At 41.2% G+C, this 17,534-nt stretch overlaps 1 protein-coding gene across 1 annotated transcript; it reads left to right on the forward strand.

Annotated features, from left to right (window-relative positions):
* The first annotated feature begins 13,181 nt into the window (after nt 1-13,181).
* Nucleotides 13,182-17,505, forward strand: LOC106580778 (TLC domain-containing protein 3A). The gene is made up of 5 exons (XM_014162183.2): nt 13,182-13,430; nt 14,056-14,139; nt 15,835-16,051; nt 16,505-16,603; nt 16,731-17,505. Exons 1-5 carry the CDS (start codon nt 13,312-13,314, stop codon nt 17,028-17,030), a joined length of 819 nt encoding a protein of 272 aa, XP_014017658.1. The 5' UTR covers nt 13,182-13,311; the 3' UTR covers nt 17,031-17,505.
* The last annotated feature ends 29 nt before the right edge of the window (nt 17,506-17,534 follow it).

Below are 17,534 nucleotides of genomic sequence, written 5' to 3' on the forward strand. Positions count from 1 at the left end.
TTTCTGCTTTCCATAGTGACATCACCATGTGTTAAATTGGTTAATAGCGTACCACAGTATGAGGCATGATACTAACTAATAAGTAAATTTGCAGTACTACCCAGTACTGAAGGAAGTCCCGCCTTCACGAGAATCCCATGTGGCTTCGGCCTCAGGGATAAGTGACCCTAGTGGTGAATGTACCCTAAGATTTGAACTACGGTTTACGCTTATGATAATCCAGCCAATCTCAATTGATTGGATGTAATCGTCTCATTCAATTTAATAAGTTAAATTGTCGAACATACCTTTTCAGGTTCTTCCAAGTAAATGAGACATTTTAAACTTTTCCATATTAATCTAGATGAAGCAACACTTTCAGGTTAATTAAAGTTTACACAATGACTAAGTTGGATGACAGGTCAGAAGAACTTATTGAAGTCGCTGACCAAATTAATGATGAGAGAACTTAGATGAGGCAAATGGAAATATTGATTTCTAAGCAAGCGGAGGAAATCTCATCACTGAATCTCTCGTACTCACGACCTCTATCTGCAAACCATGACAGATAAGTATGAGACCGAAAGTAGCAAGTGCGACACTCACGTGTCCAAAATCAGTAGTCTAAGCGCTCAAGTAGACTCTGCAATGCAGCAGAATACCACCCTTAGGTACAATGTGGTGGAATTCCAGAACGGTCACGTGCTACAGCGTGACTACCCAACCAAGCAACCGGAGCCCGGTACTCAAAGGAGTGAAGACGATAGAAGATTTAAGACTTTGCCTCCCTCATGTGTCCCTCAGTCTTCTCCTCTTGGCCATTTGGCACTGAGCAATATGCGCCTCTTCGCCAACAAAGCCAAAGCTTGGCTTCTCCTCTTGGCCTTTCGGCCCCAATTTCCCCAAAGGATGAAGCCAACCCTCTCCACCCACTTGACGCGGAATGCCTTGACAAACTCGTCTAAAATTTCCCCACCTTTGACCCCATTCCAGGTCAGCCAAACGATACTGAGACGTTCCTAGTTGACATAGAGGACGTATTGGACATAACATTATATATTATATTATAAGATCTGATCTATTATCTTCTTGTTTTAATGATGTGTTATTACCTCGCGTCCAGTCTCATTCCAAACGTCGTAAATTGTTGTTATCTGCACGAACCCAGTCTTCACTAAGTCATCCATACATCAATTGTCTTAAAATAATTTATTTACTAAACTAAGTAATTCACAGAAAGCACACAAAACAGTATCATTACAAAGAAATGGTAGAGGAATGTGCCCTAGTGGGCTAAACCGGCATAGCGGCTTGTTAAACAAACAAGGGGGTTGGGGGCAGCGGAGAAGGCACAACAGAGTTGATAAATATTAACAATTGATATGCTAAGCCTTTGCACATGAACGCTCACTCATTCGGAAACAATTGCAATCAATATATATATTTACGCTCAGTGTGTCGTCGTGATCTTTGTTGGAGAGTTTCGTCCTCTCTCTCTCTCTCTTGGTTAGAATGGATCTTTCAATGCGACATTCATTAATGTCGTTATAGAATGGATGTTTCGCCGGTCTTCGCGTACAATGGTAACAAATTTCTAGCTGCAGACTAGTAATTAATATCAAAGACTTGTTATTATTCTGTCGGTATTGATAGTCTAAAAGTTTAACCATGTGGTATGGTTAAAGTTCAGTAGAGGGATGCATGGTCAAACCTATTGGCCAACTCGTAATGGAGTGGAGGCCTGGTCTAAAGAAAGAAATTCTGGGTGGGGGTTTTATGCTGAACATAGAAAAGCTGTCACATGACGCCTTGTCCAGTCTGTGTCCCTGGGGGCGTGCCGATGACTGAGTTAAGCTTTGTACAGAAATACAATTCTCTCACATTAACATCAGTACATAGCATCTCAACATATTCCAAATAGCTTTAATCTTATTAAATCATTTTATACAACCATTAGATGTAAGTCTCATCGCTGAGGCTAGTATATAAACCTTAGTATGGTAATATGGCCATATTGTCTCTAATGAGCTTCACAAAATTGTACCAAGCGGACCAGTTCATAGCTGGATTCTTCACCGATCTTTTATACCTTCTCCAGAACATAAATGTCGTTCGGTTCCCCAATTCTGTGAGGTGGAAGAATCCTTTGTTCTCTCCATGAAAACACCCTGACTCTTTATACTGGGGCCATGAGGCAGGACATTCTCCAATTTCACTCCAGTAGCGCTCACTTCACGAGCTCAGGGCATGCCCGGCCCAGCATTTGTAGGCTATTTGTGTGCTGCTATAGCCCCTTGCTTTAGCTACTGTCATTCAGTTTGTTAAATATTTTCATAAATAAACTGATAAAACACAAATCAACGTGACTAACAAAGATGAGGAGGAGCAAGACGGAGTGCGGTGATGTAGAATCCTTGTGGAATCTGAAGATACCTATCCCGAAAGCATGATGATGTACTTACTACATGTGCATGCTAACAGAAAGGAATGAGATGGGTAGCTAGCAAAGTGTGTCATTGTAACAGAGTAGTTATAAACAAAAAATCTGATATCCCAACAGGCTGTCTGACATATTACCTCTGAAGTAACTTTCCGTTTTGATAGGGTTATTTTGCCTAAAAACCTTTTTGGCCTACCAATATAAAAAATAGAAAAACTCTGCATCCCTGCCCAGCCTGGCAAGATTGGTCTGAAGGGTATTTAGCATCCCCAGTTGCTCTGCAAGCGCGGAGAAGGTATTCGCTGCTGCTGGCCTGCTCTCCAGGCACCATCGCATGAGCCTGAAGCCACAGACTGACCAAACTTGTGTTTCTAAAAATGAATTCAAAGGCACTAAGCCTAATACGCTACTGTTACTGTTTATTATCTGTCACTTTATTCCTAGTTATATGTACACATCTACCTCATTTACCTTGTACCCCTGCACATCGACTCGTTACTTTTACCCCTTGTATATAGTTATCGTCACTCATTGTGTATTTATTATTACGTGTTATTGCTTTTCTATTAATTCTCTATTTTCTCTCTGCATTGTTGGGAAGGGCCCGTAAGTAAGCATTTCACTGTTAGTCTTCACCTGTTGTTTATGAAGCATGTGACAAATAACATTTGATTTGATGACAACATCAGGCATCCACTGCAAGTGTACCCATTAGTCGACCAGTCAAATTTCCGGAGTTATAGGTTCCAAGCCTGTTCTATTCATTCTGATGTCTATGCCCGTGAGTTTACCGGAATGAATACACCCTGAGGTAGAGAATGGTGCTGTTCCAGGTGGTCCACATAGCAGTCACATTGCACACAGCCATCAATGTTACTGATGGCGTTCCACAACATCACACTGCCATCATTAGGCTGAAAGGTTTTGCCACCAGCTCCTCTTTGGTTGGTTTTTCAACCGGTGCGATGTTGGGAGCTAGGTCTGGTGTGTCAACTTCGGAGTCTGGATCTTTGCATGCGATCTGTTTATCTTCCCGCCGCTTAACAGCCTGCTGGACCAGTCGGGTTCTAAAGTTGAATGTCTTCTGTTCAGACACTCTTCTCTACCCAGTCTTTGGCCTGTTTGGATTACTCCACACAGCTTCTCGGATCTCCTGAAAGATGTGTAACTGAATAACAAAACAAAGATTTTAACGAGTCCTAATTAGTCTTTCCTTGCGTCCTCCTGAAAAATTATTGGAGGAGGCATGAGTGAAGGAACATTGGGTCCCCTCTTTGAAAAGGGTGTGAAAAGGATACAAAAGATCCGAGACAGTATGGTTCATTGTTCTATTCTCATGTCTGTTGCACCACCCTTCTCCTTCTTCCATTCCCTCCCAGGCAGGTAGAAACAGAAAGAGTGATTGGTGATGTTGGCTGGTATAAAACAGAGAGTCAGTCATTACATGTCAATTCAGCTGATATTCTAAATGTTTTAATGTAAAGAATGTAAGGTTGGGTTAGTTTGTTGTCATGACAACTCATGCACCAGCTAGGGCCATAGCCATATATTTATCTATGTGTTTCTGGATAGGGCTGTGTCCTACTCGTGTACCTTAACTAGGGCAAGTCATTTTATGTAATCAATAGCACTACATAAAACTGATGCCTAGTAGAAAAGAATATACGTTATAATGAAAAAGAGAATTGCTTCACAAAGCTAAATAAACAAAGCAGTCAGTAGGAGAGGATAATGTTACCGTTAAAGTAGTAAATGTTAGCTAAGCTAAAAACACCACAAATTAGTTCAAGGAACGGCAAACAGATAGCGTTATAAATGACTTTGTGGTGACTAGCTACAGGTATTAACGTTAGCAACTTAGCTAGCTAGCAACATACTTTGAATGGCTGGAGCTTTTCCGTCTATGGCGGAAAGATGGTGGGAAACAAACCCGGTTTCAACCGGTACCCATTGTAATCAGTGGCCACAAAGTGATCACTGGACACGGTCAACAGCAGCTGGTGAATGACTTCAGGTGTCGTATCGACACCATAAGCACAAAACTCCATCGCGGTCAGGAAAAGAGCGAACATGTGTAGTGTATTTGTATCTGACCGGAACATTATTCCACCCCGGTACAATGCACTTCATTTTGGCCAACTTCACTCAGCTACTTGACTATTAATGTTATTCACTGTAATGTCTGCTTCCAACTCACACCCTCAAACATGTAGATCCCCTGAACGCAGCTCTCTTTCCAGCCCACTTTCCAGCTCACAATCTCAAACACCTAGATCCCCTAAACGCAGCTCACTCTCCAGATCCCAATCACCTGAATTCTAATCACCTGTTCACACACCTGTATGTCATTATCACACACTATTTATTTCAGTTCTTTGCACACCATCACTGTGAGGTATTGTTTGTTTTGTGACACATCTTTCAGAGCTCTGATTTTTCCGTTTATTTACTCCTCCCGTGTATGATAGTTTTTGCCTGCCTCACTAACGACGCCGTTTGCCTATTCCCTGCCTATTGTCTGATCTCCCGGACTACGTTACTAGCCCTTTCCCTGTCTGTACTGTTGCCCTTTTGGACCTGTGTATGATCTTGTGCCTGCCCCTGGACCCAGCTACCTGCCTCCTCCTGTGTCCTTTACAATAAACACCTGCTGCGCCTTGCTCTTGAAACCAGCTCTCTGTCTCCCCTCGTGTTCATTACATTCGCCTTACTTTACTTAAGCCTAGCTAGCTACCATCTCTTTATTTACTTCCTTTCGTTCTGATTTCCTTTCTTGAAGACCAATAGTAAGACTGTGTAATTATCCATTATTATAATTATTATTTAACCTTTATTTAACCTCCCTGGGCGACGTCCCACCCTAGTCAACAGCCAGTGGAATCACGTGGTGCGAAATACAAATACCTCAAGAATGCTATAACCAGCTTCTTACATTAGCATGTGATGTTCAGAACTAGCATACCCACCGAAAACTTCCGGTGAATTTACTAAATTACTCATGATAAACGTTCACAAAAAACATAACAATTATTTTAAGAATTATAGATACAGAACTCCTTTATGCAATTGCGGTGTCAGATTTTAAAATAGCTTTTCGGCGAAAGCACATTTTGCAATATTCTGAGTACATAGCTTGGCCATCACGGCTAGCTATTTTGACACCCACCAAGTTTGGGGCTCACTAAACTCAGAATTACTATTAGAAATATTGGATAACCTTTGCTGTTCTTCGTCAGAATGCACTCCCAGGACTTCTACTTCAACAACAAATGTTGTTTTGGTTCCAAATAATCCATAGTTATATTCAAATAGCTCCGTTTTGTTCGTGCGTTCAGGTCACTATCCGAAGGATGACGCGCGAGCGCATTTCATGACAAAAAATGTCAAAATATTCCATTACCGTACTTAGAAGCATGTCAAACGCTGTTTAAAATCAATTTGTATGCTATTTTTCTCGTAAAATAGCGATAATATTCCAACTGGGCAACGTTGTATTCATTCAAAGGCTTAAAGAAAAAAATGGAGAATTCTCGTGAAAGCGCATCTCAGTCTCACTGTCCCCAGGCTGACCACTTACAAACTCTCCTGCTGTTCTTCGCCCAGAGACAGCAGACACCCCATTCCACTTTCTGGCGGCTTTAGAGAGCCAATAGAAGCCTTGTCACGTTACAGCACAGATGCTGTATTTTCGATAGAGATGCAACAGAAGGACAACAAATTGTCAGACAGGGCACTTCCTGTATGGAATCTTCTCAGGTTTTGGCCTGCCATATGAGTTCTGTTATACTCACAGACACCATTCAAACAGTTTTAGAAACTTTAGAGGGTTTTCTATCCAAATCTACTACAAGAGTAGTAACCAGAATAAATCGGGTACGTTTTTTATCCGGCCGTGCAAATACTGCCCCCTAGCCCCAACAGGTTTTAACTAGGCAAGCCAGTTAAGAACACATTCTTATTTTACAATGATGGCCTACCCCGGCCAAACCCTCCCCTAACCCGGACGACGGTGGGCCAATTGTGCGCTGCCCTATGGGACTCCCGATCGGGGAGGGACCTTGGAACTTCTCCTCCAATGCGTTGAGAAAGAGGTAACAAAATATCCACAAGGAAGGACAATTGAGAAAGCGATTGTTACATATCAGAGGCATGTCTTTTCTACACAACATTTTTTTTTCATCTGAACATTGCCCAACGTTGTATAATATGGTGAAAAGGGATGCTGAAACTAGTGCTCCACATACAGCAAGTGGATAACACAAACACATACAGAACAATTATCAAAAAACAACTTTATTTAAATGACTTGCCAGCAGATGGAATTTGCTTGCGGTTCCTTTGCTTTACGATCTCTCTGGTCCATCTCTTTGTTACGTTCGTTGATTGAAGGATCGGACCAAGGTGCAGCGTGGTAAGCGTACATCATTCTTTATTAGATGAACACCGAATCAAAATAAAAAAATAATCCAAAACGAAAATGTAACATTCAGTAGGGCATTCAGCACAGTACCAAAAACAAGATCCCACAAACTAAAGGTGGGAAAAAGGCTGCCTAAGTATGATCCCCAATCAGAGACAACGATAGACAGCTGCCTCTGATTGGGAACCATACCCGGCCAACAAAGAAATAGAAAACATAGATTGCCCACCCTAGTTACACCCTGACCTAACCAAATAGAGAATAAAAGGGATCTCTAAGGTCAGGGCATGACACTCTTTAGGAGAATCTAACGTCCCTAAGACATTCTACTGCTTCAAAGTCTCTTTAGAGATGGACATCCCCTCCACATTTTTCTATACAGAATCAGAATGTACAGTAGCAGCCTCCAGTTCAGTGGGAACTGTAGACAGAGGAGAGGCTGTGGCCACACATTTTAGAACCACGAAGAAAAGTATCTACCGGATTACATACTATATGGAAGTCCTTTGCGCTTGCACAAAGTAGGTCTGTTTTTTATACTTTTTACATTAAACACCACAATCACTGATTCTGTAACAATGAATACACCGTTTTTAATGCAATTTAGGTAATTTCAGAATATCAGCATATTGATATAAAAATACAGACATCTAAATACTCAAACAATGGACCTAAAAACTGTCTGGGGTACTGACAAACAGCCAAGTAAGTGTTGTAAAAGGCCCAGGAGTATTTTTGGGTGAACTTCCCCTTGAACTAAGTATGGTTACTTGTTGGTGGCCCTTATGACTAAACTCAGCAAAACAAAGAAACGTCCCTTTTTCAGGACCCTGTCTTTCAAAGATAATTCCTCAAAATCCAAATAACTTCACAGAACTTCATTGTAAAGGGTTTAAACACTTTTTCCCATGCTTGTTCAATTCACCATAAACAATTAATGAACATGCACCTGTGGAACGGTCGTTAAGACACTAACACCTTACAGACGATAGGCAATTAAGGTCACAGTTATGAAAACTTAGGACACTAAAGAGGCCTTTCTACTGACTCTGAAAAACATTAAAAGAAAGATGCCCAGGGTCCCTGCTCATCTGCGTGAACGTGCCTTAGGCATGCTGCAAGGAGGCATGAGGACTGCAGATCTTGTTAGGGCAATAAATTGCAATGTCCGTACTGTGAGACGCCTAAGACAGTGCTACAGGGAGACAGGACGGACAGCTGATCGTCCTCGCAGTGGGAAACCACGTGTAACAACACCTGCACAGGATCAGTACATCACAAAATCACACCTGCGGGACAAGTACAGGATGGCAACAACAACTGCTCGAGTTACATCAGGAACGCACAATCCCTCCATCAGTGCTCAGACTGTCCGCAATAGGCTGAGAGAGGCTGGACTGAGGGCTTGTAGGCCTGTTGTAAGGCAGGTCCTCACCAGACATCACCGGCAACAACGTCGCCTATGGGCACAAACCCACCGTCGCTGGACCAGACAGGACTGGCAAAAAGTGTTCTTCACTGACGAGTCACGGTTTTGTCTCACCAGGGGTGATGGTCGGATTCACATTTATCGTTGAAGGAATGAGCATTACACTGAGGCCTGTACTCTGGAGCGGGATCGATTTGGAGGTGGAGGGTCCGTCATGGTCTGGGGCAGTGTGTCACAGCATCATCGGACTGAGCTTGTTGTCATTGCAGGCAATCTCAACGCTGTACGTTACAGGGAAGACATCCTCCTCCCTCATGTGGTACCCTTCCTGCAGGCTCATCCTGACATGACCCTCCAGCATGACAATGCCACCAGCCATACTGCTCGTTCTGTGCGTGATTTCCTGCAAGACAGGAATGTCAGTGTTCTGCCATGGCCAGCGAAGAGCCCGGACCTCAATCCCATTGAGCGCGTCTGGGACCTGTTGAATCGGAGGGTGAGGTCTAGGGCCATTCCCCCCAGAAATGTCCTGGAACTTGCAGGTGCCTTGGTGGAAGAGTGGGGTAACATCTCATGGCAAGAACTGGCAAATCTGGTGCAGTCCATGCGGAGGAGATGCACTGCAGTACTTAATGCAGCTGGTGGCCACACCAGATACTGACTTTTACTTTTGACCCCCCCCCCCCCCCTTTGTTCAGGGACACATTATTCCATTTCTGTTAGTCACATGTCTGTGGAACTTGTTCAGTTTATGTCTCAGTTGGTGAATCTTGTTATGCTCATACAAATATTTACACATGTTAAGTTTTCTGAAAATAAACGCAGTTGACAGTGAGAGGACGTTTCTTTTTTTGCTGAGTTTAGCTGGTGCAATGGTCAGGTAACGTCAGATAGTCACACAGTTTTTACTTTGAAAACAGCTAGCACAGGTATCCTGTTGCAGCTCCTCAACATCTCTGTTCATTAATTCAATCTTGTGGACAACATAAGAAACATTTATTCATGCAGTTTAAATTATCCATCTTAGCTGTTTAAATTAGGATATTGATTGAATGAACCGTACACGGATCTGGGATAATGGAATAATTCGAAGATTGAAATAGGGCTCGCCAACTTGTCCTAACAAACAGAAATTGGTTACCTCTGGATTATTCAGCCATTCTTAAGGGAAATTTGTGGGGTTTGGGGATAAAGGCTTAGGATATCTTATACGTGTTGTTCTATGAGATGATATCAGACAGTTAACATGACCTTTATGAATGATGAAGCCTTTATGTGCTTGTTTAATTACATAAATGCTTCAAAATCCACAAAAGGTTACGTTAGCTGATGAATATTATCTCATAGGACAAAACTTAAGATCTCCTAAGCCTGTGTTTACTATATTTTCGGTGTTTATCCAAAAATCTTTTTAAAAAACATTTATTTCCCCATAGGCTTTGGCCAATGAGCCATGACTGAGTTCGTGCCTACAAAAATACACCATTACTATTGCTCTGCTAGGTTAATTAAACTGCCTTCTTCGTCAGCATGCAAGGCTAGCAAATGGGTGGTCATTTGATTAGTTGTTCAGCAGTCTTATGGCTTGGGGGTAAAAGCTGTTAAGGAGCCTTTTGGTCCTAGACTTGGCGCTCCGGTACCGCTTGCCATGTGGTAGCAGAAAGAAGAGTCTATGACTTGGGTGACTGGGGTCTTTGACAATTTTTTGGGCCTTCCTCTGACACTGCCTAGTATATAGGTCATGGATGTCAGGAAGCTTGGCCCCAGTGATGTAATGGGCCGTACACACTACCCTCTGTAGCGCCTTATGGTCAGATGCCGAGCAGTTGCCATACAAGGCGATGATGCAACCGGTCAGGATGCTCTTGATGGTGCAGCTGTAGAACTTTATCCCATTATCCCAGCCGAGAAATTGAGCAGTACAAGCGACGCCTTCCATCTCTGAATTGAGGAAATTATGCTGGCAGCACAAACATGATTGTTCGGAAGGTCTGGAGAAGAAGAGAGAAGTTTCTGTGTTTCTGGAAGAACAAAGACCTTGGGTAAAAAAAAACAATTTTAGCTTTTATATTTTGTATTATTTATAACAGCATTTCTTTTGAAGATTTACACAAATACTGTTATGTTAAAAACGATTATGTATATTAATTAATGAAACACACTTTATATGTTATTGGAATGACTCAATAGATTCTGTAGAATATAAATGATATCTTGTGCTGGGCAACTGGTTTAATACAGAGTGCTGGTGACTCCTTACTCCACCCACCCCATTCATTGCAATGCAATCCAATACACCGTATATATAAAATACATATGGCCATAGAGAAAAATACTTGACTACATGTTTCAGCTAGAGGGTGTGGAAATTATTCAGTAAGGTCTCTACTAACCAAATGTTTAGTTTTTTTAGGGGAACTGTGTTATAAATATCCAGCAGCACTCCGTACTCCGCCTATTCCATTGCACCCAATGCAATACACTATATATGAAATACAAATTGGGTTATAAAGAAAAAACTATTCTTTGTGCAGAGGTAAAAGTGGTGTTGGAAGTAGTCAGTAAGGTCTGTAGAATCTATATCTGGTGTCATTTCATGTGCACTACTTTTGACTAGGGCCCCTGGTGAGAGGATAAGAAAGGGGAGTAGAGGAGAAGATGGGAGGAGAGAGGAGAGGAATCATTTGTTTTGACATTACTCTTAAAGGTGATTTGGCCTTTTTTTATGCCCCTACTGTAACCACTCCCATTGCTTTTTAGCTAGTAGTGGCTAAAGTTAGCTGGAGTTTCTAGTATCTGTTTAAATAATAACTTGATTTCATCCCATCTACTGATAAGAATCAATGAATTAGAAATTCCTAATATCACCCTTAACCACAATACTGTAAGGCTGTCGGTCTGGTCCAGCCAGCATGGAACGTTGCAACGGAACAGGATTCGTCGAGGGCCGGCAAACCGTGCCAATATGTCCTCCAAACACCAGCTTCAAGGGCATTATCACTTTTATACAACGGGTTACCAACATACTTAAATAATTATTGAAACATTTTCATTAAAAACTTTATTTTGCTTAATTTACTCATAATATTTCATCCTTCCACAACATATAGTCCCGACACAAATCGAGGGTTGCTAGAGACGCTACCCAGTCGTTCAGTATTTCTGTTCTGGATCTATGGACTCGACCCAGTCGTTGGTTCTAAATGTTCCATTGCCATACTGGCTGGCAAAGTTCTTTATCTCTTGCTCGCTAGCTAGCCAACTACGGCTAACTTACAGTCACGTCAAAAAGTGCAGACAGAATAACAGCAAAGTAGCTGCATTTGCATTTGCATTTGTTTAAGCTGTTTTCTAGTGACATTTATTTGGATACATCCATAATAAGCTGATGAGGCGAAATTTCGCCTGGCATAGAAAATGTGCTCACTAGTCAGGACACTGTTGGTCAGAGGAGCTAGCCAGCAACACAGGTACAGTAACACAATCACTTCAAACTGAAGCAGGAAAGACTGCAAATTAGCTGCGTTTCGTTTGACCTTTTTTCAAGTGACATTTTTTTGTATATATCCATAAAAATGATGACAGTTGAATCATGATTTTGCTGGTGGCAACTTGTGGAATAGACACTGTTTTAACCAATCAGCATTCAGGATTACACCCACCAGTTGTATAAATTATATTATTCTACAGGAGAGGTGATGGAGCCTGAAGGTCTGGAGGGGAGATAGGAATAGGAGAGGAATGTGGAGAGGATGGGAGGAGAGAGGAAAATGAGGGAGAAGAGAGAGAACAGAGGGGAGGGGAGAGTATAGGAGTTTCTGCGTTTCTGGAAGAACAAGACAATGGAATGGAGTCCAAAGTCTGCCCCTGACCAGTCTACTATCTGGTCCATCTTCTCTTTAACAGTCTTTAATGACAGGCTCTAGTGGCCTAACCTCAGACCTCTTATAGTGTAAGGTTTCTTGTGTAAAAAGGTACTATAAGGGTGAAATGATCGTAGTGCAAAAGTATTTTCAAAGCGCAAAAAAATACTGTTAACCTCATAATAGTCTGGACATAGGGCTCTGGTCAAACGTAGTGCACTATATAGGGAATAGTGCCATTTGGGAGGCAGCCTGTGAATTCCTTTAGGTATCTTGTGTAAGATGGTACTTTGTGTACAGGTATGCAAAATATGTTGTTGGCTTGAGGATATGTTGCTTAAACACTCCTTAGTCTCCCATGAAAATGACATCAGATATAGATTTTACAGACCTTACTGAGTACTTCCAACCCCACTTTAACCTCAGCACAAATGATCGTTTTTTTATTTTTAACCAAATGATTTCCATATACTGCGTATTGCACATGTCAAACTCATTCCACGCAGGGCTGAGGGTCTTTGGGTTTTCACTCCTCCCTTGTACTTGATTGATGAATTAAGGTCGCTGGTTAGTAAGGAACTCCCCTCACCTGGTTGTCTAGGTCTAAATTGAGAGGAAAGACTAAAACCCAGCAGACACTAAGCCTTCCATGGAATGAGTTTGACACCCCCGGTGTATTGCATTGGGGGCAATGAAATAGGCGGATTACGAAGTGCTGCTGGATATTTAGACCACAGTCCCCCTAACAAAAATATATGGTTAGTAGAGACCCTAATAATAAGTACTTCCAACCCCTCTTTTATCTCTGAACAGTTTCTTTTTTACATCTAATTATTGTATACGAGTCTCAACATGTTTCTTTTATTTTTATATATTAGTCATTTTTTTCATGAATATTTATCATTGTTTTCATAAATTCCTTGTTGTATTTTCTTATTAGCACAATAAAAATGGCCACTGATTCATTGTAATAGCTTTTTAAATCTACATTGCAATGTTTTGAAATGAGGGCTTTTATTTTGAAGGTTTCCTCATTGAAAAACAGGAACGTCTCTGCACATTATTTTAATAGTAGCTGACCTTAAAACGCTCTGCTGCTATTATTTTGCATCTGCACCGTGAATGTTCTCTTCCTGCTTCCTCGCACTTTGACTTTGGGGCGGGTTAAAGCGAGTGTATCATGTTTATGTTAGCTTGGGGCACTGCATTTTTCCCTGGATTGTTCTTTATATCCAGGAAAGTGCTTAAATCAGCTTTCAAAAGTTGGAATGATGCAGATGTGTTTGTGATCAGCGAAAGGTAGGCTTTATTACATTAATATTTACATATGCATAACCTAGCTAGTTGTTGTCCTTGAATGACTTCACTAGTAAGTGACAACAGGTATTTCAGTGAGCAGATGTCTAGTTATATCAAAACAACTCCGGAGATCAATCTATCAGAACTGAACCACAACCTGGATTTACAGGAGACATTGAATTTGGCGATTCTCCTTTAAACCCAGGCGCCATCCAACTTGCAAATCACGAGCGTTCGGTACTTACCAAATAATGTAGATTCGTTGAGCAACTATCGTCATTACAGCAGAAACGGCCGATGGACTTCCAAAAAAGGTTTAAGTAAAAAGTTACGTGTAACCGAAAAAATGCCTTATCTGAAAATAATATATTGTTTAGGACCAAGTGTGGATGGGCCAAATACCTCTTCTGTACCTCATGCAATATTTGTAATATAATTTAAATACACAAAATATAGCCTATCTAGAAATATACAATCACTAAAACGTAGCCTATATTGTCTACTTAACCCTTTAACTGGCACCCAATAAATACAAATGTGTTTATTTTAAATTAATATCAGAACAAATGAAAAACCAATTGTGTGCACTTTCATAGCCTCATCATATATCCCATTTCTTTGCAAGGTTGGTGTCCTCCATCCATGCCACTCTGGCTACTATTGCTGGGTTCATTATTGCTACTGCCTCCAGTGATGTGATGTCTGACAGGTAAGAATGAATATTTTGATTATTGCCATCAAACCAGCAATCATAACTTGTAGTGATTGAGTCATCTCCTCCCCTCTCCTCTGAGTGAGACTTGTACCAGTGATACTTTTGTCGGCTGAATGATACAAGACTGACCTGTACAAGTGCCCATCACTAGAGTAATCTCTAGAGATCCAAACTTCTCCCCTACTGCAGGTTGCAGAACATCTTAACACTGTGGTCAACTTACACAACCATTCCCAATGATCATATTCTCATTATCAGCAGGGGTTTGCTGTGTTTATTTCCTTAGTGACTGAAACTGTATCTCAAATATTCATAGTACTCTATACATGATCATCTCATACCAAACACTCTATTCACATCACAGGGCACAGGTTATAGATTAGAATAGGTAGGCTTCTAAGTGCACTGTGCAGTAGTATCAGTATTATATAGCCTTATAAGCCTACAAATATCTGACTAGTCAGTTGGCATTGATGATCAGTTTATGATATAGTTTGTCATCGCTCAAGAATTCTACTTTATAATTAGGGCCCTGCGTTTTGGTTAATCATGTCACATGACCTCGATTTTCCAGCCTTTTCCTGAAATGAGAATTACACCAAAAATGAAAGCAATTGTCTGAGGATGGTTCTGGACCATCTGACATAAAAGGGGACCGTTTGTTGAAAAAGCTTTAAAGGTCATGAACAGTCAATCATGTTTTCATGAAATTTGATGAAAACAGATCAAAGTATGAAAAATTACTGTTGCTTCTACAATAATAAAATTTGATCATAAAGTTACTGGTCGGTCCCCTATCGTGTGTCATAAGTACCGACTTGTAACCAACATCAAAGAAGACTTGTTTGCAGGTTTATATAGTGAGATGGCTACTCTACTGGTGCCAAAATTTGACTGTAGGGTCTCAGCAAATATAATTAAAAGTTGACCCTATTAATCTATGGCAAAGATACTTATATTTCCCCTTTCATCTGTGTCTGGGGTTAGCTATTTATTGGCTAGCTAGGTCTTCAGCCAGCATGGAACAAAAGGGGGAGGGGTTGTTCAAAACTCCAACACAGTTGTCAAGTCAACACCTGTCAGTGCTGCTGTGAACCGCCTCACAAGAGACATGCCAAATGGAAGACGTCAAAAAAAATGTATACATCATTGACGCAATTTCAGTGTTTGAGTTGCTTTGTGTATCACCAAATTTGCTTGATGATTTTACTGCAACACATCCAAGTTGCTTGAGATGGGTGTTTCAAAGAGCTGTCACTCAAGGCGAGCTCATGAATATATGCTGCCCGCCCACTCAGCCTGTCTTCAAACTTCCTGGTAGTTAACCATGAGAGGAATAATGACTTTTTCTCAAATGTTGAGCATTTCTATCCAAAGCAAATATTTAATGGGTGATTATTTTAGTCACTCAAAAGGTTATTTTACATGCGAATCAGAATGACTGTTTGGGACCTTTTTTTAAATAAATGTTCAAATCCAGGTCATGTGACATGATTAACCAAAACACAGGGACCTATTTATAATACTTTACTAAAAGCTCCAAAGTTGCATTTGGTGGAGGAAGAGGATTCTGTGATTTCTATAAGGATGAAGTCACATTTCTATTTGTTTCGCACAACACTCGATTTTTTGTTGTAAGTGCTTACTTTCGTCATGATCCTAATGTACCGGTGTCACCATCTTCTTTAGGCACAGACTGACCAATGAATTTGTGTGGTTTGGCGCTCCTTACATGGCGTTTGATATTTACGCCATGTATCTGAGTAACTACCACAGTCAAAAGGTAAAAGGGCACGAGGCGTACAGAAATCACTCCCTCCTTACCATCAAGCTGTTCCTCCTCCGGCATCCCCTGCTGGTAGTCCATCACATGGTCCTCCTCACGGTCTTCATGCCCACCATTCTGGTGAGGAAGGAACACAAACATTACTGGACCGTAACGTTAGGTCTGATGTGTTACAACGGGAGTTGAAATTTGTCATTATAAACTCATTTGTTCGAGCCTTGAATGCTGATTGGCTGACAGCCGTGGTATATCAGACCGTATACCACGGGTATGACATTTATTTATACTGCTCTAATTACGTTGTTAACCAACTTATAATAAGGCACCTCGGGGGTTTGTGGTATATGGCCAATATACAACGGCTAAGGGCTGGATACTCAGCGTTGCGTTGTGCTTAAGAACAGCCCTTAGCCGTGGTATATTGGCCATATACCACACCCCCTCAGGCTTTATTGCTTAACAATAGTCCAGTTTCTGTTATTGAGAATCTGCCGTGTCATCCTCAAAAGCTGGCTGTGCTCATTTCTCAGTAAGTTAGTGTTTAATATTCATATAGGGCTGTTTTTTTCTCAGTTCCTCAGGACTGGTCTAGGTGGAGACTTCTTCATTGGCTGTTTCTTCATGGCAGAATTCAGCACTCCCTTTGTCTCGTTAGGAAAGGTTCTGATCCAGGTAAAGCCACACCCAGATTCATAAACCCCTTTGTTTTTGGTTGTGCTTTAGGAAGTCTGAGCATAGTATTAAGTGTACTGTAACTCGCCGTACAATTAGTAAACGTTCCCTATATTTTCCTCTCTAGTTGGGACTTGAGGAGTCATGGCTTCACAGAGTCAACGGTGTGATGGTTCTGCTGAGTTTCTTCACCTGCCGTGTCCTGCTCTTCCCCTACATGTACTGGGTGTATGGTCAGCAGTACACCATTCCCTTCCACAAAGTGCCTTTCCATCTACCGCTCCACTGCAACTTAGCCAACCTATCCATACTGGCACCTCAGATCTACTGGTTTGTGCTGCTGTGTCACAAGGCCTATCGCCTCTACCTGCGTCAGACTACGTCAAAGGGTCAACTTGCTCACAAAGATGGCTCAAAAACAGATTAGAGTTGCCATCTAATTCTATGGTTAGCAACATGTAATGTCAATTATGCGTCTTTTGCTGCTGGTCTTCCATGCCATGAGTTGGCAGTTATTTCAATCCTTCCCTCTGAAGGAACGGTCTGTGTGGAATTTAGGACCTGCAACTGCCTATCAATACAAAATGACCGGTATTTATCAAAATTCTCAGGGGTCAGTGTGTTATACTGTCTGTACTACTACAGACGCAGCTCGCAGGAAATATTTAGTGATTTATCAGGATAACTTTCCATCTGCAAATTATTGTTAAAAGTTAACTTGAATATTTGTTAAAGATTGCACAAGAAAATACAGATTTGACATAGAAAAATTAAGTAGAGGTGAAGCACTGAAAGACCAAGCTTTTGTCAAGTTGTAACCTGGTCTTGTGTCCTAGTGTGGATGATCAAAGTTTTTCAATAGGTGAGTTTTGATTAATAAACCATTGAAAGACATGCAATAAGTCCGTATTTTGTTGTTGTTTTTTAATTC

This window comes from Salmo salar, chromosome ssa20 (genome assembly GCF_905237065.1).
Source record: "Salmo salar chromosome ssa20, Ssal_v3.1, whole genome shotgun sequence".
Classification (NCBI taxonomy): Eukaryota; Metazoa; Chordata; class Actinopteri; order Salmoniformes; family Salmonidae; genus Salmo; species Salmo salar.